At 49.8% G+C, this 21,321-nt stretch overlaps 1 protein-coding gene across 4 annotated transcripts; it reads left to right on the forward strand.

Moving 5' to 3' along the window:
- Nucleotides 1–631: 631 nt before the first annotated feature.
- Nucleotides 632–21,248, forward strand: CLEC10A (C-type lectin domain containing 10A). Of its 4 annotated transcripts, none has more exons than XM_064378041.1 (11): nt 632–841; nt 2,037–2,136; nt 2,770–2,886; nt 3,371–3,466; nt 3,554–3,625; nt 3,874–3,945; nt 4,277–4,363; nt 4,458–4,612; nt 4,871–4,977; nt 13,341–13,411; nt 21,186–21,248. In XM_064378041.1, the coding sequence occupies exons 2-10, from the start codon at nt 2,070–2,072 to the stop codon at nt 13,378–13,380; spliced, it is 813 nt and encodes a 270-aa protein (XP_064234111.1). In that variant the 5' UTR covers nt 632–841; nt 2,037–2,069; the 3' UTR covers nt 13,381–13,411; nt 21,186–21,248. The 4 variants fall into 4 exon arrangements, with proteins under 4 accessions (XP_064234111.1, XP_064234110.1, XP_064234108.1 ...); XM_064378040.1 differs by lacking the exon at nt 21,186–21,248 and adding an exon at nt 13,516–13,833; XM_064378038.1 differs by lacking the exons at nt 13,341–13,411; nt 21,186–21,248 and adding an exon at nt 5,116–6,775.
- The last annotated feature ends 73 nt before the right edge of the window (nt 21,249–21,321 follow it).

The following is a 21,321-nucleotide window of genomic DNA, read 5'->3' on the forward strand; positions in this document are numbered from 1 at the left end:
ATGTGCCGAGAGCCAGACCAGGATGCCAGACTTTCCCTCTTACAAGCTGTGTGTGATCTCCGGCCCTGAGCATTAGTCCATCATCCAAAATGCCTCCCCAGATGCTTGCGGGGAATGGTTATGTAAGGTAAGTGTCTGGAATAATGCCATCACAGATTAGATACTCAATAAAAGTTTGCTCTTTTCCTTGGCTTCTCCCTTCCTATTCTGGCCAAGAAGTTCTGTTCTCTGTCATCCCCTTCCCTCCTTCCGAGTGGAGTGAGGCGAATGAGGCCAGAGCTGGGCAGCTTAATGACTGGGACCCAGAGGATGCTGATGCTAGGGACTCAGGCCAGGATTGAGCAAGAGCACAGAATGGGCTTCTCTAGGACCAGGGTTGCAATGATGGAGACCCAAGAATTCTGGGAAATTTAAAGGCAGGAAGTGAAAGGAAGTGTGGGGTAGAGGAGAAACAGCAGCTTGCACCTCTGACTGCCTTTGATCCAGCCCTGCTCCCAGATGGTAAAAATGAGGAAGTTAGAGGCGCTCCAAAAACGAGGAAAGGAAGTGGCATGTCCTGGAGGAGGAGAGCAGAGCTGGCCTCAAACCCAACTCTCCCCACCCACACACAACTGCTGTGTGTTCCAATTCCAGTACATTCTCATTTACTGGAGGAAATGTTGAGGAAATGGGATGTCCCAGATTATAAGGCTCCTGGGATTTCAGACACAAGACCAGCAGGACTCCAGTCACCCCTACCCCAGCTCTCCAGGGCTCAGTGCTTCCGGCTCTAAGTGACGTCCCAGCTCTGGTCCTTGCTGCACAACCAAGGTGGGAATCACAGCCTCCAGACCCCCCACAGGTAATGGTGCTGTAGGGGCTGCTGAGATCCAGGGGACAGGGAATGTCAGAGGAAGCAGGGAGAGGGGGACTTTGGGTCTTGGGCGGGACTAAATGAAAATAAATTCAAGGGGGCGGTGTGGGATTTAATTACTATGTAGAGATTTAAGACTCTGTTCCCTTCACTGGATTCTAGATTGGGTTATGGCAGCCACAATCCCCTGTTATAAATTAAGACTCTAGGAGGCTGAGGCAGGAGAATCGCTTGAACCCAGGAGGCAGAGGTTGCAGTGAGTCAAGACTGTGCCATTGCACTCCAGCCTGGGTGACAAGAGTGAAACTCCGTCTCAAAAAAAATAAAAATAAAAATAAACTAAGACTCAAACTCAGACTCATGGCTGGCCCATTTCCAGCCTTATCTTCCGCCCCAGCCCAGCCATGCCCTAACCCCAATACTAACCCCAGCTCCTACTTTTTTTTGATACTGAATCTCACTCTGTCACCCAGGTTGGAGTGCAGTGACACGATCTCAGCTCACTGCAAACTCTGCCTCCTGGGTTCAAGTGATCTCCTGCCTCATGCTCCCAAGTAGCTGGGATTAAAGGTTTGCACCACCACACCCAGCTAATTTTTGTATTTTTAGTAGACATGGGGTTTCACCATGTTGGCCAGGCTGGTCTCGAACTCCTGACCTGAAGTGATCTGTCTGTGTTGGCCTCCCAAAGTGCTGGGATTACAGGAGTGAGCCACTGCAACTGCCCCCACCACCGCTATCACCAAGCTCCTACTCTAACCCCAGATTCAACTTGAATCTTAATGCCAGCCCAAAGCCAAAACCTCGACTGTATTCTATTTCTGAATTCAGCCCCAAAGTTAACCCCAGTTTCATCTATGGCTCCAACATGGATAGTGACCCCAGTCCTAGCATGAGACACGACCTCAAGTCCTGCCCGATTACTGGCCCACTGGGCAGTCCTGGCAATACATTTAGCTCTCACTTTACCCTCCAGTTTCACTCCCAAACTCAACCTGACCCCACTTCTAACTTGGCTGCAAACGCAGGCCCATTTCCGTCTTAGCCTTAACCCTGGGCTCCTTCTCAACCTGAGCCTCTTCTCCCAACTCAACTTCAGCCCTGCCTTCGGCTCCAACCTAGTCCCAACCTCCTATGCCCCAGCTCCGCCCCAGCCTGACCACTGGCCCTGCCTCCATTTCAGCTGTGACAGCCTCAGAGCCGTGTTGGCCCAAGCATGACAATGAATTATGAAAACTTGCAGCACTTGGAGAGTGAGGAGAAAGTCCAGGGGTTTAGAAATGGTAAGAGGAAAGAGGAAACTCTCCTAAAATGCCCTCTTTATATGTCTAGAAGAATTTCTCTTGTCATTTCTGTCCCTCCACCATGTGGGTCCCCATGCTGAGACCCAGGCTCCAGCCTCTGATGGGCTCAGTGTGGATGCAAGGTCCCCAGAAAGACCGGGACAGGGAGGATCACTGGACCTGGCTTCTCATGCTCTGCGGGGTGGGGACGAGAGCTGCGCTTTGGTAGAGGGGAAGATAAGTGGTTGGGTTTGGAGGAAACTCATTTGTGAACCTGACAGCAGGTAGGTGAGTCTGAGCCTGTGAAGGGCCTGGCTGCCCCCAGCTCTCCCTGTGTCCTCCTGCCTCCGCCCCCAGCTCTGACTATGGGACCCCTCATATTGCTATCGTCCCCCATCTGTGTGTGTGCACATGGGTCCCCAGGGGTGGGAGGGGACTGTGTGACTGAGGACTTGTGCTGATCCCTGAGATCCAAGGCCTGGGCATCCTCTGCCCTGAAATCCACCTCGTCCGGTCCTCCCCTGGCGTCCCCTGTGCCCAGCCCTCCTCGCTGGACAGCTCCCTGGGCCCTCTCCTTCTCCTGTCTCTGTCATGTCTGGACCCTCCTCATCCTGACACCCTCTCGTCTTGCAGGGCTGTCTCCTTCCCAGTCCCTCCTGCATCGTCTCCGCTCTAGGCCCTGGCTCCTCCTGCTGGCCCTGGGCCTTGGCCTCCTGCTGCTGGTCATCATCTGTGTGGTTGGATCCCAAAGTGAGGGTCACAGGGGTGGACAGGGAAGAGAGAAATAATGGGGTGCTACAGCAGGGCAGTGGTGGGGCAATGGTGAGGCCCACAGTAGGAGCAAGGGAGGGCACAGTGCTGGGGGCAGCTGTGGAGATGACAGTGGGCCATGGTGATGGCAATGCCACCAACAGCCACGGGGGTCATTACAGGGCCACTGAAGCACTAATGGGGTGATGGATGGGAACAGTGGTGGGGGCACTGATGGAGAGAGTTGATGGACCCATAATCAGATGGCTGCTGGCTCTGTCACTCATTAGTTGGGTTATGTACTCAAATTACTTCACCTCTCAGAGGCTTAGTTTCATCATCTGCAATACTGGACAATAATAGTGTCGGCCCCACGGGGTTGCCACGAGGACCCAACGCAGCAATGCTTATGGAAGGCCCTGCTCGGTGCTGGCACAGAGGACCCGATGAATCCCAGCTCTGACCTTCCCATCCACCTGTCTAGATTCCAAATTTCAGAGGGACCTGGTGACTCTGAGAACAGATTTTAGCAACTTCACTTCCAACACTGTGGCTGAGATACAGGCAGTGACTTCCCAGGGTGAGCCTGGCTTGGATGGGGCTCTGGGCTGGGGCCGGGCTGGGGAGGAGGAAGCTGACCCCTAAGCCGAGTCTCCATGTCCTTCAGGGAGCAGCTTGCAAGAAATGATAGCATCTCTGAAAGCTGAAGTGGAGGGTCACAAGCAGGAACTGCAGACACGTGAGAGACCCTGCGAGTGTGGGTGTGGGGGGCTAGGCTCTCAGACACACGTGGGGGTGGCAGCAGATTCAAATTTCAGAGGGACCTGGTGACTCTGAGAACAGATTTTAGCAACTTCACTTCCAACACTGTGGCTGAGATACAGGCAGTGACTTCCCAGGGTGAGCCTGGCTTGGATGGGGCTCTGGGCTGGGGCCGGGCTGGGGAGGAGGAAGCTGACCCCTAAGCCGAGTGTCCATGTCCTCCAGGGAGCAGCTTGCAAGAAATGATAGCATCTCTGAAAGCTGAAGTGGAGGGTCACAAGCAGGAACTGCAGACACGTGAGAGACCCTCCGAGTGTGGGTGTGGGGGGCTAGGCTCTCAGACACACGTGGGGGTGGCAGCAGACTGCTGGTGCCGAACTGCCCGCCCCTTCAGCCAGTAGCTTGAAAGGCAGCCTGCCTTCTCTGGAGAACAGGCTGGAGAAACGGGAGCAGAGGAATCCAGAGCAGATTTGATGACTGCGCCTGGGCATGATGTGGGGGATGGGTGGGGGCGGGAAGGAACGTTCCTAGGCCTGGCCCTGCGCAGGGGCATCTGAGCTCCAGGAACACAATAAGCAGAAGGCACACCTGGGCCGCTGTCCCCACTGCCCATCTGTGTATGTCCCAGTTCATTCTGAAATGCTCCTACGAGTCCAGCAGCTGGTGCAAGACCTGAACAAACTGACCTGCCAGGTGGCTGTTCTCAAGAACAACGGTGAGGAAGGTGTGGGGAGGGCCAGACCCTGCTTTTCTGCCCACAGCCCACTGGGCAGCGCCTCAGCCTCTCCACCTTATTTCGCCCCACTCAGGCTCCACCGAGAGGACCTGCTGTCCCATCAACTGGGTGGAGCACCAAGGCAGCTGCTACTGGTTCTCTCGCTCCGGGAAGACCTGGCCCGAGGCTGAGAGGTACTGCCAGCTGGAGAACGCACACCTGGTGGTCATTAACGCCAGGGAGGAGCAGGTGAGGCTTCTGGTACTCAGTTCCTAAGACACGTCACATGTAGGGAAATGGTGCTTAATCTTGGCAGCACATTGGAATCATCTGGGAGCTTCCAGAATGACTGTCATCTGTGCCACGCCCTCAGATTTAATAGGCCTGAGCACGGGGAGAAACATCCCCAAACTCCTCAGTTGATTTAATGAAGAGCTAAAGTTTAGAATCCCTAGTTCCAGGAATTGGCTGGGATGGGAAATCACCACTGCCCTTCTGTCACCCCAGAGTTTTGTCCAGGCATATCTGGGCTCTGCATACACCTGGATGGGCCTCAGTGACCCCGAAGGAGTCTGGAAGTGGGTGGATGGAACTGACTATGCGTCCGGCTTCCAGTGAGTACACCCCGACTTTCCATGCCAATGTCCTCCGTCAGCACTGCCCCCCGGGAATCTGACTGGCAGCTTCTCCTCCCCTGAACTGAATTTTACTCCATCTACCCTTCCTAGCTTGCTGTTGTCCTCTCCCCTCAGGAACTGGAAGCCAGGCCAGCCAGATGACTGGCAGGGACACGGGCTGGGCGGAGGCGAGGACTGTGCCCACTTCCACCCAGATGGCAGGTGGAATGACGACGTGTGCCAGAGGTCCTACCACTGGGTCTGTGAGGCTGGCCTGACCCAGGCAAGTCAGGATAGTCACTGAGCTGCCTTTTGCTGGACTACCCGGCCATGGAAATGGTGGTGGGAGGAGGATTCTTCCCAGGACCTCTGGGAGAGGAATAAACCCTGGAAGATTGGAAGCGCTGCCAACATTTTGCATTTTTTTCTCCTTAATTTTACAAAGATGATATAGAGTTCCTAAGCTTTTATTTGTTTTTCAACTTTTGAAAGTCAACTTCCTTAAGGTATAATTTTTGCATAATAAAAATGCACTCTTTTAAAGAGTAGAGATGACTTTGGCAAATATGCATGCCTAGGTGACTACCACTCCAGTGGCAAAAGAGAACATTGCCATCACCCTCCCAGTCCCCTCACGCCGCTGTGCAGCCTAACCTCTTCCCTGTTCCCAGGCAACAGGCAGTCTGCTTTCTTTCACTATTTATTGGCCTCGCCTCTTCTAGAGCTTCTAGAACTTCAAGTAAATGAAATCATACAGTATATACTCTCGTGACATCTTACGTATCTTGCGTTGCTTGATTTTTGGCAATTTAAAAATGGCAGAGTGGAGAAGCCAGGTGAAGCCTTTGAAAGTCCTATGTTATTGTGAAAACAGCATTTTCTTCTCATATAGATTTCAGTTCAAATCTTTTCTGTCACTTAAAGATGGCATAAACTTAGGATGATTAGGAAAAGCCATTGTTTAATTTCTCTGAAGATGCAAAGCAGATTTGTTGGGAGATGAAGATAAGATCCCCAAGTGTATTGGTTAGCAACTGGTGTGTAACAAACCACTCCAAAGCTCAGGGCTTAAACAATAAGCATTGATTATAGCTCAAGAGGTCATAGGTCTGGTCTGGCCAGGTTTGGGTCATCTTGCCTGGGCTTGTTCATGCATCTGTGGTCAGCTGGGGGGTTGGCTGGTCTAGGGTAGCCTTGCTTCCAAGTCTGACATTTGGCTGACTCTAGGCTGGGACAGTGGGGATGATTGGGTCACATTAGCCTAGCCTGGCCTTGTTCACAGAATGGTTGGGTAGGGGTCCAAGAGAGAAACTGAAAGAGTCTTGCTTGGAACTGAAGCATCATTTCTGCTGCATCCTATTGGCGAAAGCAGATTACAAGGCTGCCCAGATTCAAGGATCAGAGAAATAGATTCCACCTTTTGTTGGGGGAAACTACAAAGTCATAATGTGGAGAGAATGAATATAGAGGAGGGGTAGAGATTTTTATTTTTCAATCAATCCAGCATACCAGGGGAAGCATCTCAGCTATTAAGATCCAGCTTATAGGCTGGACATGGTGGCTCACGCCTGTAATTCCAGCACTTTGGGAGGCTGAGGTGGGCAGATCACCTGAGGTTCAGGAGTTTGAGACCAGCCTGACCAACATGGTGAAACCCCGTCTCTACTAAAAAAAAAAAAATCAGCCAGGTGTGTTGGCAGTCTCCTGTAATCCCAGCTACTCAGGAGGCTGAGGTGGGAGAATTGTTTGAACCCAGGAGGCAGAGATGGCGCCACTGTACTCCAGCCTGGGCAACAGCAAGACTCCATCTCCAAAAAAAAAAAAAAAAAAGAATCAGCTTATTAAGTTAAGCGAGGGCAGGACCCATTCATTGCTGTTTTACTGTACCCAGAAAACTCCCTGGCATATAGGAATGTTTCAATTAGATGTCAGGATTTGCTGATGGGTTGGTTGAGGGGTTTGAGAGAATGAGAGAGTCAAGGATAATTCCAGGTTTGGGGCTTGAAAACCTAGAAGTATGGCGTCCCAGTTAATCAAGATGGGGAAGACTATGTGAGAAGCTGGTTTTGTGGTGGGATGGGGAGATGAGAAGCTTTGTTTTGGCCATGTTGAGTTTGAGAAGCCTGCTAGATTTCCAAATGGAGTTTATTCTTTCTGTGTACCATAGTAAACATTTATAATTTTATTTAAAAGAGTTTTTTTTTAAATCAGTTCCACCAAGATACAGGTGTCAAAACAAAAGGATTTATTTCTCTTTCTCTCTCTCTCTACATATATATAGAGAGACAGGTCCTTGCTGTCACCCAGGCTAGAATGCAGTGGTGTGATCATAGCTCACTGCAGTGCTGAGCTCCTGGGCTTAAGCAATCCTCTCTCCTCAGCCTCCCAAGTAACTGGGATTCTAGGTGTGTGCCCCCATGCCTGGCTAAGTTTAATTTTGTAGAGATAGGGTCTCACAATATTGCCCAGGCTGATTTCAACCTCCTGGGCTCAAGCGATTGTCCTTCCTCGGCTTCCCAAACTGCTGGTATTACATGTGTGAGCTGCAGTGCTTGGCCACAAAAGGGTTTATTGAAAAGAGTTGAATGACATTTACAGAGTGTGAGCAGGATTGAGGAAGCCGACAAAGTGGTGGAGTCCCTGTGGCTGAGAACAGCAGAGACATCACCACTCTGAGGCCTGGAGGCACAAAAGGGAAGAGCATCCACCCAGATCACCCACCCAAGCAGCTGTGTGCCTGTCTCCCCTGGGCCTGAAAGGTTTTGGACCATGGAAGAGAAGCCACCCAGCAGGAGCATTAGACCACAGTTCTACCAGGGCCACAGAAGGTAGAGGGGAACAGAGCAGGAGAACCAATACACGGGAGTTCCCTCCAGAATTTCCTGACCTGGTAACTGTGCTACCTAAGAAACAATTACATTCTCCAGTTTTATACAGGTAACAGGACTAGGGAGGCAGGGAGGACATTAGGGAAAGTACAGGGAGGGCAACTGTGTGTTACAGATGGAAATAACTGGAAAGATAGATCACAGATTGAATTAGTCATTGGAGGAGATTGAAATGATCTCTCTGCTGACTTCCAGATTGGGTTGGACAGCCCCAAAGCAGTACAATCCCAGTTCCAGCCCCAATTCCAGTGCAACGTCAGCTCTAATATCATCCCTAAATTCAACCTCTGTCCCCATTGCAGCTCCAGCCTAGCTGTACTACACCCCCACGCTCGGCCCCACCATGTTTCCAGTCTCAGCCCCAAACTCAGACCCAACCCCAGAGAAGCCCTGTCTACAATCTTACCTCGACACCCAATCTCATTTTTAGCCCCAAGTATGTCAACCCATCCTAACCCCAGATACAACAGGCGTAATCCCTGTTTCAACCTCACCTGCGAACCCAGCCCCAGCCCTGCTCCTAGTCCCAATGCCTGGCTCCATATCCACTGGATCCTCATTGCCTACCTCAAAACCACCTTCACACCTACCTCCAGCCCTTATCTTGTGCTCCCCCTTGGAGTCCTTTCTCTGCCTCCATCTCAGCTCTCACAGCTGCAGAGACCACTTGGGCCAAGGATGTCAATGAGGTATGAAGACCTCAAGTGCTTAGAGAGAGGGAAGGAACATGATCTTAGAAAAGGTAAGACAAGCAGAAGATCCCCAAGACAGGCCTACTCCCCAAAGTTTGCAGAGGGCTGAGCTAGTTCCTCTTGAGCCCACTCCCCTGTGCTCCCCTCCCCCGGCTCAGTCTTGCACCTTGAGGAGCCTGGGGCACACATGGGGACACCTCCAGTATGGCCCACACCCTCCATTCACCCCCCAACCCCTGCCCATGCCTACTACTTAGGCCTTGGGTGTGCATGGCAGCAGCAGGGTCTGCCACCCAGAGTACAGGCCCAGGGAAGAGAGGTACATAGCTGCTTGTGTGGATGATCTGGGCTCCCAGGTGCTCAGAGGGTGGTCTAGAAGGGAAGGTACGGCTTGGGGTGAGCACACCACCTTTGGCCCTGGAGATTCCCAGTCCCACAGGAAGGGATGGAGTCAGAGGAGGGCCCGTGAGGGACCTTTAAAAGTGTGAAGCACAGGAGGTGTGGTAGCTGTAGTCTAAGGATGGAGCTTCTTTCTGAGACAGTGCCTCTTTCTATCTGCAATGAGGGAGTTCTCGTATCTCCCCTGTTGCTGTAGCTCCAGGGCTCCTGGTTTTGGTCATTTCTGTGACTCCAGTATGGACTGTGGTGATCCCCCTCTCTGAGGGTTCAGGGGCTGGCCTCTGTGGTCCTAGTCTTCAGGGGAGTTAGGGTCCTCAGTGGCACAGGAACAGGGAGGAGGAAAAACATGGGCTATTTAGGAAAGTCTTAAAAGGGAGACCATAACTTAACCTGCTTTCACAGATGAGTGTGAGCCTGTGAGGGGCCTGGCTGCCCCCAACTCTCCCTGTGTCCTTCTGCTCCTTCCCCCAGCTCTGACCATGGAGCCTCACGTACCACCATCATCTCCCATCTCTCTCTCTCTGTGTCTGTGTGTTTGGTGGTCCCCAGGGGTGTGAGGGGCCTGTGTGACTGAGGACTTGTGCTGGACCCTAGGTCCAAGGCCTGGGCATCCCCTACCCTGAAATCCTTCCCATCCTGCCCTTTCTTGGCATCCCCTATGCTCAGCCCTCCTCCCTAGACAGCTCCCCTGGGCCCTCTGCTCTTCCCGTCTCTGTCATGTCCTGTGCCCTCCTCGTCCTGACATCCCCCCCTCTTGCATGGCCACCTCCTCCCCCGTCCTTCCTGCAGTTTCTCCACTCTGGGCCCTGTCTTCTCCTGCTGTCCCTGGGCTTCGGCCTCCTGGTGCTGGTCGTCATCTGTGTGGTCAGATCCCAAAGTGAAGGTCACAGGGGTGGACAGAGAAGAGAGAAATAATGGGGTGCAGTGGTGGGGTGGTAATGGTGAGGTACAGGGTTAGTGATGGATGGTCAGAGAAAAAGTCTTGAGACAAGAAACAAATCTTTCAAAATTGTTGGAGCAGTGGTGGGTAGTGACGTGGTTCGAATCTGTATCCCTGCCCAAACCTCATGTTCAATTCCCAACATTGGAGACCTGCTGGGAGGTGACTGGATCGTGGGAGCAGTTTCTCACGGTTTGGCAGCATCCCCATTGGTTCTTCTGTTATGGCAGTGAGTTCTTGCGAGATCTAGTTGTTAAAAAGTGTGTAGCACCTCCCTGCTCTCTTTTCCTCCTGCTTTGGACATGAAAGATGCTTCACCTCCTCTTTACCTTCCGCCATGATTGTAAGTTTCCTGAGGTCTCTCGAGAAGCCAGACAGATGCCACCATCCTTGCTGTATAGCCTGCAGAACCCTGAACCAATTAAACCTTTTTCTCTCTATAAATTACCCAGTCTCAGGTATTTCTTTATAGCAGTGAGAGAACAAACTAATAAAGAAAATTGGTACCAAGATGTGGGGCATTGCCATAAAGTTACCTGAAAATGTGGAAGTGACTTTGGAACTTGGTAATGGGCAGAGGTTGGAAAAGTGTGGAGGGCTCAGAAGAAGACAGGAAGATGAGGGGAAGTTTGGAACTTTCTAGAGACTTGTTGAATGGTTGTGACCCAAATGCTGCTAGTGATATGGACAGAGATGGCCAGGCTGATGAGGTCTCAGATGGAAATGAGAAACTTACTGGGAATAGGAGCAAAGGTCACTTTTGTTACACCTTGGAAAAGAGCTTGGTTGGATTGTGCTGCTGCTCTAGGGATCTGTGGAACTTTGAACTTGAGAGAGATGATTTAAGGTATCTGGTGGAAGAAATTTCCAAGCAGCAAAGTGTTGAAGCGGTGACCTGGGTGCTTCTAACAACATGAATTCATATGCATGAGCAAATAAATGACCAAAAGCTAGCACTTACATTTAAAGGGGAAGCAGAGCATAAAAGTTTGGAAAAGTTGTGGCTCTGCCATGTGGTAGAAAAGAAAAGCCCATTTTTAGAGGAGGAATTCAAGCAGGTCACAGAAATTTGCATAACTGAAAGGAAGGCAAGTGCTAATAGGGAGGACAATGGGGAAAAATCCTTGAAGGCATTTTAGAGACTTTTGTGGCAGCCCCTCCTATCACAGGCCTGGAGGCCTAGGAGGGAAGAATGGTTTCCTGGGCCAGGCCCAGGACTCTGCTGTTCTGCATAGCCTTGGGACGCTGGTCTCTGCATCCAGCTCCACATGTGGGTAAAAGGGGTCCAGGTACAGCTTGGGGTATTGCTTCAGAGGGTGCAAGTGATAAGTCTTAGTGGCTTCCATATGGTGTTAAGCTTGCAGGTACACTGAATACAAGAGTTGAGGTTTGGGAGTCTCTGTCTAGATTTCAGAGGATATATGGAAAAGCTTGAATGTTCAGGTAGAAGCCTACTGCAGGCGTGGAGCCCTCATGGAGAACCTCTACTAGGGCAGTGGGGAGGGGAAATGTGGGGTTGAAACCCCCAAACAAAGCCCCCACTGGGTCACTGCCTAGTAGAGTTTTGAGAAGAGGACCACCATCCTCCAGACCCCAGAATGGTAGATGCAGCAGCTTGCACCCTGTGCCTGGAAAAGCCTCAGGCACTCAACACTAGCCCATGAGAGTGGTTGCAGAGGCTGAACCCTGCAAAGCCTCGCAAGACTTTGGGAGTCCACCCCTCATACCAGTGTGCCCTGGATGTGAGGCATGGAGTCAAAGGAGGTTACTGTGAAGTTTTAAGATTTAATGATTGTCCTGCTGGGTTTCAGATTTGCATGCATCCTGTAGCACCTTTATTTTGGCTGATTTCTCTCTTTTAGAATGGGAGTATTTAACCCAATACATATACCTGCATTGTATCTTGGGAATAACTAAATTGTTTTTTATTTTTGCAGGCTCATAGGTGGAAGGTACTAGCCTTGTCTCAGATGAGACTTTGGACTGTGGACTTTTGAGTTAATATTGAATGAGTTAGGACTTTGGAGGACTGTTGGGAAAGCATGCTTTGTATTTTGAAATACGAGAAGAACATGAGATTGGGAGGGGCCGGGGTGGAATAATATGGTTTGAATGTAAGTCCCCACCCAAATCTCATATTCGATTGTAATTCCCAATGTCGGAGGTGGGGCCTAGTGGGAGGTGATTGGATCATCGGGGCAGTTTCTCATGGTTTAACACCATTTCCCTTGGTGCTGCCACGATGACAGAGAGTTGTTTAAAAGTGTGTAGCCCGTCCCCTCCTCTTCCCCCCTCCCCTCCCTCCCTCCCCCCTTCTTTTTGGTAGCGCTTCCCCCTGTCGCCCAGTCTGGAGTACAATGATGCAATCTCGGCTCGCTGCAACCTCTGCCTCCCGGGTTCAAGCAATTTTCCTGCCTCAGCCTCCCAAGTAGCTGGGATTAACAGGCACTCACCACCATGCCTGGCTAACTTTTTGTATCTTTAGTAGAGACAGGGTTTCACCATGTTGGCCAGGCTGGTCTTGAACTCCTGACCTCATGATCCACCTACCTCATGATCCACCTGCCTCGGTCTCCCAAAGTGCTGGGATTACAGGTGTGAGCCACCGTGCCCTGCCAGCACCTCCCCCCACTTTCTTTCTCCTGCTTCAGCCATGTAAGATGCCTCACTTTCCCTTTGCCTTCTGCCATGATTGTGAGTTTCCTGAGGCCTCCCCAGAAGCCAAGCAGATGCCATTATGCTTCCTGTACAGCCTTTAGAACCATGCACCAATTAAACCTCTTTTCTTTATAAATTACCAAGTCTCAGGTATTTCTTTATATCAGTTCAAGAATGGACAAATATAGGCAATCAGGACAGAGTATTTGGGGACAGTGATGAGGGCAGCTTTGGGCCAGTTGTGTGGCAACTAGGGGACAGACAGGAAGGCAGTGTTGGGCTGTGATGGTGAACTGGGTGTTTTGTAGTCAAACACACCAGAGCCTTGAATCCTGGCTCCTTCTTTTTTTTTTTTTTTTTTTTTTTGCAACCCCAGCTGTTGCAATCCCGGCTCCTTCTTACTAGTTGTACAACATGGACAAATCATTTTACCTCTCTGAGCCTTAGTTTCATCCTCTATAACATCGGGACTACGATAGTGCCTGCCCCACTGGGTGACTGTGAGGAATGAGGGAGACACTGTGTATGAAGTGCCCTGCTCAGTGCTGGCACAGAGGCCACCTGATGAATCTCATCTCTGATCATCCCAAATACATTCTCCACCTGATCAGGTTTTCCAGATCAGATGGACTTGCAGGCCCTGAAAAATTTTCAGCCCTTTCACGTCAAGCAACGTGGGGGAGGTTCTGGCACTGAATTCCCAGGGTGAGCCTGGCTCGAAGTGAGCCTGGGTGGGGAGTCGGGGCAACTGATTCTTGGGGACTGAGTTCCCTTATCTTCCAGGTGGAAGCTTGCCGAAAAGGGTGACTGCTCTAGAAATTGAGGTACAGGAACTGATTGGGAACTGCACGCAGGTAAGAGACCCCCAAGGAGCGTGGGTGGAAGTGTCCCGTGGGCTCTCAGGACAAAGGCAGGGGTGGTAGCAGCCTTGTGAGTGCTGAGCCACCCTCCCCTCCAGCCTGCAACATGAATGACACTCCGTCGTACAGTGTGGGGAGCAAGCTGGAGAAGCAGGAGCAGGAACTCAGCAGGTCCGAGGCCACCCTGGATGTTGTGTGTGGAGGGTGAGCGCTGCTAGGGCCCGGGCAGGGCACTGTTGAGGGGATTAGGGGTGTCTGACCTCCTGGGACCTTTGCTGTCCCCCACTGCCCATCTGTGTATGTCCCCAGGATGGATGACCACGTTCCCTCAAGTCCTGCATCTGGTGGCTGACGTGCAATGTCCTGTCCTATAATATGGCTGCCCTTGAGAGCCCAGGCTTCATCCCACCCTCCCCCATGGGATCCTGGCCTTCATTGCCCTCCCCCATGGGATCCTGGCCTCTGTCCATCAGGCTCCATGGGAATCTGGTGCCCCCGGAGCTGGCTGGAATCCAGAGACAGCTTGAAATACCCCAGCTTGGCTATAATGAATACATTTTAAACAATCCTGCTAACTCCATTTTGTCCAGTCTGAGCTATGTAGGGCATTCTGTTCTGAGAGCTTGTGGTCTGAGACACCTGGCATCTTTGTAACCAATTTTCTGAGAAACAGGGCCTACATCCTGTACATTCTGTTTTGCAACTGTGTAACTGCTCACCCCATAGCCTGAGTAAAAACAACAACTTTAAATAGAATTTTTTTCTTAGGCACTCCCCCTTCCCCAACCTGCTCCTTCTACTTCTGTAATAATCTGCTTACCGCCCCCTGACCCTAAACTAGTATAAAAATGTTGGCAGCCATTTGTTCTGGGCTGAGAAGTGTGAGCTCTAACTGACTCTCGGACACTGGCCGTTAAAGGTGGACTCTCAACACACTCAGAGTGTAGCACTTCTGTTTCCAACTCGCTCGGGTATAACAAGCTGCCAACAGCCATCTTGCTTTTAGGCATTTTGGCCCAAGGCTGAGAACCCTCCACCAGCTGGAGAACGCCCACCTGGTTGCCATTCACTCCAGGAAGCGCTGATGAGGCCCTGATGATGAGACCCCCCAGCCTAGGAGCACCTACATCTGGGTGGAGAGAAGTCACCACCACCCATGTGTCTCAGATATTTGTCCAGACCTTCAAAGGCAGCATATATGTCAGGATGAGCCTCAGTGAACATGTGGGAGCTTGGGAATGAGGGGATGGCTCAGATGATGGGACACACTTCAGGGGAGTGCGCCACCGTCCCGTGACTCACACTCTGCTCAGCTTTGCCTTCATGGTCCGACTTCTCCCCTCTGTCCCTTACCCGAACGCTGCTCTGTTGACCTGCATGGTCGTCTTTGTAGTCCGAATCTTCCCCTTGTTTAGAATCTACTCATCCTTCAGATGAGCCAGGCACAGAAAGACAAATACTTCATGATCTCACACATGTGGAATCTAGAAAAGTCCAATTCATAGAAATTGAGGGTAGAATGGTGGATACCAGAGGCTGGGGCTCGCCGGAGCAGGAGAGGAGACGCAGGTCAAAGAATACAAAGTTGCAGTTAGACAGGAAGAGTAAGTTTTCCAGATCTATTATGTGGCTTGGTGACTATAGTTAGTAACAATGGAATGTAAATTTTTTTGTTTTTTTGAGACAGAGTCTCGCTCTGTCACCCAGGCTGGAGTGCAGTGGTGCGATCTTGGCTTACTGCAACCTTCACCTCCTGGGTTCAGGTGAGTTTCCTGCCTCAGCCTCCCGAGTAGCTGAGATTACAGGTGCCCAACACGGCACCCAGCTAATTTTTGTATTTTTAGTAGAGACAGAGTTTCGCCGTGTTGGCCAGGCTGGTTTCAAACTCCTGAACTCAGGCGATCCACCCACCTCGGCCTCCCAAAGTGCTGGGATTACAAGTGTGAGCCAACGCGGCTGGCCAGAATATAAATTTTAAAACTGCGAAGAGAATAGATTATAAATAGTTGCCTCACACGCCAAAAAATGTATCTGAGGTGATGGGTATATTAATTAGCTTTATTTAATCATCCTCTAACTATACATATATCAAAATATCACACTGTACCTCATAAATATATATAATAATTATTTGCCAATTTAAAAAATAAAAGGGCCAGGCATGGTGGCTTATGCCTGTAATCCCAGCACTTTGGGAAGCTGAGGTGGAAAGATCAGTTGAGTTTGAGACCAGCCTGGGCAACATAGTGAGACCCCATCTCTATTTCTATTTAAAATAAATAAATAATACAATTAAATGTTTAAAAAGGTAAAAATCTCTTCATCCTTCAGATCTCAGTTTAAACATTACTTCTTTCATGGCTGGGCACAGTGGCTCATGCCTGTAATTTCAACACCTTGGGAGGTAGAGGTGGGAGGATTGCTTGAGCTCAGGAGTTTGAGACCAGCCTTGGCAACATGGCGAAACTCCATCTCTACAAAAAATACAAAAACTACGGCCAGGTGTGGAGGCTTACGCCTGTAATCCCAGCACTTTGAGAGGCAGATGTGGGCGGATCACGAGGTCAGAAGTTCAAGAACTGACTGGCCAATATAATGAAACCCCATTTCTACTAAAAAATACAAAAAAATTAGCCAGGCACGGTGGTGTGTGCTTGTAGTCCCAGCTACTTGGGAGGCTGAAGCAGAATTCCCTGAACCCGGGAGGCAGAGGTTGCAGTGAGCTGAGATCGCGCCAGTACACTCCAGCTTGGGCAACAGAGTGAGACTTTGTTTCAAAATAAAAAAAAAAAAAAAGCAAAAACTAGCCAGGTGTGGTAGCTCATGCCTGTAGTCCTAGCTACTCAGGAGGCTGAGGTGGGAGGATTGCTTGAGCTTGGGAGGTGGAGGTTGCAGTGAGCCAAGACTGGGCCATTGCACTCCAGCCTCAGCAACAGAGCAAAACGCTATCTCAAACAAAACAAAACAAAATTACTTCTTTCAGGATAGGCTGCCCCATTCCCTGTAGGAAAAGGAATTTCCTGCGGTTCTAAGTCCCTCTGTAACTCTGTGCTTCTTCCTCTGTGCCCCCATCCCCTGGCCATTACTAGTCCAGATGTCTGTCCTACCTCATGGACAGAGCCCCAGGACGGAGGGACCACAGCTGCCCCTCCACTGATGTCCTCTCAGCTGCTGGTGCTGGGAGGTGGGTGGAGGGAAGGAGGGTCCCAAGGAGCAGACATAGTATTCCACAGTCCCAGGGCTCACATGGGAATTTTACTTAGATCTCTCTGCCAGATCCTGGCAGTGCTCTGGTGCACACATTATCGCTAACAGCTGAAAACCACCTTGCTGACTCTGAATCAGCCGTCACTCCTAGATTTTCGTCATTTTTGGCCTTGGTCGATTCTGGATTCTCTCCCTTCCATCTTCTCCCTGATTTTCCTGGGGATGATCTCTCTCTCTTTGGAGTGGGGCCTTCTCCTCACAGGCGTCTGCTTCTCCTCCTCCTCCTTCCTCCCCCGAGGTGTCCATACTCCTTTCTGTTCTGCAGGCTCCTGGTCACACAGGTCACCCTGTATCCTCCCTGCCCCATGTACCATGCCTCTGTGTCTACTGGCTCAACCTTACCTCTTACACAAACCTCTGAGGATGCAGGAATCTTTAGATAACTCTCTTGCTGCTCTTTGGGGTGATGGGAGATTCAGAGTTTGTCTTCAGCTCCCTTTGCCCACACACCAGCTGTCATCCCTGCCTTCTGTCAGTGGCGCCTGCTGCTGCAAGGGCCTCTCCCTGATGTCTTTTGCCTGCCCTTCACCTGAGAGGCAAAGCACAACCCTCTCTGCTCTGTTCAACCCCAACCCCATGCACAGTCAATCATCCTTGTTCCCAGAAGTTCCACCCCATCCGTGGTCAGAGCTCTGACCCCTTTTACGATGAACCACGCCAATGACTCACTTTCTGATTCTCCTCTCGCTTTTCCCAGCGGAACTGTATCTCATTCTGCAATGCAGTGAGGCTAGCATTGGATTATTGTCTCATCTCTGGACTTGGCTTTATGCAGGCCTATGATCTGCATCATGGAAGCTTTGGCTGTTGGTGTTGAAAGTTAAACCTTTGAAATTCAAAAAATCTTCTCTCGGGCCAGGCACGGTAGCTTCTGCCTGTAATCCCAACACTTTGGGAGGCTGAAGTGGGCAGATCACAAGGTCAGGAGTTTGAGACCTGCCTGATCAACATGGTGAAATCCTGTCTCTACTAAAAATACAATAATTAGCCAGGCGCGGTGGTGCATGCCTGTAATCCCAGCTACTCGGGAGGCTGAGGCAGGAGAATCGCTTGAACCTGGGAGAGAAAGATTGCCATGAGCTGAGATTGTACCACTGCACTCCAGCCTGTGCAACAGAGCGAGACTCCATCTCAAAAAAAAAAAATCTTTTCTCTCCTCTGTGGCCTGACTCTTGCAATCTAGAATCACCTTGGCTTTCAGAAGTTTGCTTTTGTTAGGAGTTTGAAAATCCATTCAGAAGTGCAGCTGACTTATATCGTCTATTGTTCATACCCACCCCCAATTTAGGGCTGTGACTAAGGAGAGCTGTCGCTGAGGCCTGAGCGCTGGGCAGTATAATGCTTACACAGGGGTTTGCTGTGCGTGACAGAGGCCTCCTTTGCTGCTCCAAATATTATCTACTGTAAGCCTTTCATTTAATGTCTTTCTGCACTGCTTGGATTTTTTACCTGCATAAATCGTATTATTTAAATTAAAAACCAACAAATAAATGAATGAGTTAAGATCGTGCTATAATGGTCACCCCCACAGTGAAAACAAAATCAGACAATTCCAGCCTGGTTGGGAGAGGATGATATGGGGCAGGTTGCAGCCACCAGGAAGGGACAGACAGGGGAGGTTGTCACAGCTCTGAGAAGCTGGAATGCTTACAGTGGGATTAGGTTAAATTGGGGCATTCGGTTGGTGGCAGGCTCCATACAGTAAGTATACTCAGAAAGTGGGACAGGGACTGGGAGGAAGCTCAACTGATCAGGCACAGCTCATGCACCAGTACACTCACAGACTGAGCAAAACAGTGCTTTTTATTTTATTTCACTTTATTTTATTTTATTTTTAGATGCAGTGTGGCTCTGTCCCCCAGGCTAGAGTGCAATGGTGTGATCTTGGCTCACTGCAACCTCTGCCTCCCAGGTTCAAGCGATTCTCCTGCCTTGGCCTCCCAAGTAGTTGGGATTACAGGCACCCACCACCACGCCCAGCTAATTTTTTTTTTTTTTTGAGACAGAGTCTCTCTCTGTTGCCAGGCTGGAGTACAGTGGTGTGATCTTGGCCACCTCAGCCTCCCAAAGTGCTGGGATTACAGACGTGAGCCACCACGCCTGGCCAGTGGCTTTCTTGTCTCGTGTGTCTGTGTCTCCTCTCTTCTTGTAAGGACATCAGCCATATTGGATTAAGGGCATGGCCTACTCCCACATGACTGCATCTTAATTTATTACATCTGCAACGACCTATTTCCAAAAGATGACATTCTGAGATACCGGGGGTTAGAACTTCAACCTGTCTTTTGAAGGATACAATTCAACTCATAGCAAGTTGTGTGAGATGCCCTTGTATAATGAATAGTCTCTGCGTTACCTAATTCCAAAGATTTTCTGTAGTTTATGACCCCAGAGTCCTTTTTTTTTTTTTTTTTTTGCTGGAGTCTCGCCCTGTTACCTCCGCTAGAGTGGTGTGATGGCGCGATCTCAGTGGCTCACCTCCCTGGTTCAAGCAATTCTCTTGCCTCCACCTCCTGAGTTTAAAAAAAAAAAAAAGACTGTAAAAGAGGAGCTGTGCTTGTTACCTTCCTGTTGTGGGTGTTTCCTTGTGAGGGCAGGAGATCCGGAACAGTGGCTGCTGTCTCATGACTACGAAGGGAAGGCTAAGAGTCGCGTCGAGCTGTTACTGTTTGGCAGCTGTAGCAAGGTGAACGTGCTGTGACCCTTGGGGGAAGGCAGAGAGCTGGGAGTTCAGCTGTCCACGTAGCAGGTCCACCACCAGCTTCACACCAGGCACTAAGTAAAGTGACCAGCACGTCCTGCCTCTCATCCAGAATGAAAAGATCCACTTATCTTACAGTTAACCCACTTCCAGGTTTGGAAGAAAAAGGAATGGCTAGGGTTAACAGAATCTGAAGAAAATGTATGAATCATGCTAGAAAAGTAGACAAATGCTTCTAGTATTGCCCCGGCAATTCTTAGGCTTTGTAATATCAGAATAAGTCACAACTGGTTATGTTTTAAAAGTGAAAAAGCAATCTCATCGTATATTATTCATGGGGTACATGATTACTTCATGGGGGTGGACAGGAACGGTCTACTGCCATTTGATAGAATGGTTTCAGAATGAGAAAAGAAAACCATTAAATAAATCAGAATGAGTAATGGGCACCGCTCTTAACTATCCGTTTTCCACAGCTTGATTTGCACCATCTAAGAATGAGGGAGCTAGACATCTATACCTTCCAAACACTCAGGCATAGCTACTACCACTTAAAATCAGCCAGTTCAGAAGTTAACACATATGGCCAGGTGTGGTGGCTCATGCCTGTAATCCCAGCACTTTGGTAGGCCAAAGCGGGTGGATCACCTGAGGTCAAGAGTTCGAGACCAGCCTGGCCAACCTGGTGAAACCCTGTCTCTGCTAAAAAATGCACACATACACAAAAATTAGCCAGGCGTGGTGGCAGGCACCTGTAATCCCAACTACTCGGGAGGCTGAGGCAGGAGACTCGCTTGAACATGGGAGGTAGAGGTTGCAGTGAGTTGAGATCGTGCCACTGCATGCCCGCCTGGGTGACAAGAGCAAAACTCCATCTCAAAAAAAAAAAAAAAAGTTAACACATAAATTCTCCAGTTTCATACCTTGACCATGATGAATTGAGACTAGGAATGGAGTAATTGTGTTCCAGAAACTCACAAGGAACAGAATGAGGCGAGACTGCCTTGGATATCTGTAGAAAAACTAAAAACAGTTTTTAGTTTTTGCAACTGCAAAAAACTAAAAACTGCTGCCCTCTGTGTTCCACCACTGCTCTTCAGGCTTTTATAAGATTCTCAGCACATCCTCCTTCTTAAAGGGAAAATCTTCTCCATCACTCTCATTAAAGGCAAAGAGGGATTGAGTCATACATACTCTGCCTCCTTCTGCCTGAGAATCACCCCGTTTCCTTCTTGAACCTAGAAGCTGGTTCTGTCAACATTGTGGGATCCAAATTGTGCAGGAGGACCAGTTAGAATGACCTTCTATAGTGTTAGAAGACCTTCTATACACGCAGCCATAGCTACTTCCACTTAAAATCAGCCAATTCAGAAGTTAAGACATATGGCCGGGTGCGGTGGCTGTAGCCATCTAGGCTGGGGAAGAGAGATACATATTTATTCATTGCTGCTACACTGATGCCCATGGACCGTTGATGCCCATGCCAGTTATGATAGGATGCCAGGTTCTTTGCACACGGTGTAGGTATTTCTTCTTGCTCCTTGGGCGGTATATGTTTAGTGGGGGATAGAGGAATTGATGGTAAAAATCAGGACAAATCATGTTTCTAGTAATAAACAAAAAAAACCTCAGCAGATTTCCAAGAATAGTCCCCTTCAGAGTCATCTTTGGTTTACAGCCTCCCCAAGTTCCTTCAGGCACCAACAGGCAGTCCTAGATGGTTTAGTCAATACTCTTGGCGTTCTATGCAACATTGACTCTAACTTTGTCCTCTCTTAACTGTCCCCAACTGGTGTTTAGGAATTTATGCTACCCTACGACAGCAATGGTCTTCGGGTGAGGCTGGCTCCAGCCAGTCCTAGAGGTAGGACCCAATGAAGTAAGTCAATCGTGGTGGAACCAGCCCCTTTGTCGGTGGCTGGTTTAGTCATAGACA

The sequence above is a fragment of the Aotus nancymaae genome, unplaced genomic scaffold, assembly GCF_030222135.1.
Source record: "Aotus nancymaae isolate 86718 unplaced genomic scaffold, 86718_ANA_hifiasm-v0.15.2.pri h1tg000018l, whole genome shotgun sequence".
NCBI classification, from domain to species: Eukaryota; Metazoa; Chordata; class Mammalia; order Primates; family Aotidae; genus Aotus; species Aotus nancymaae.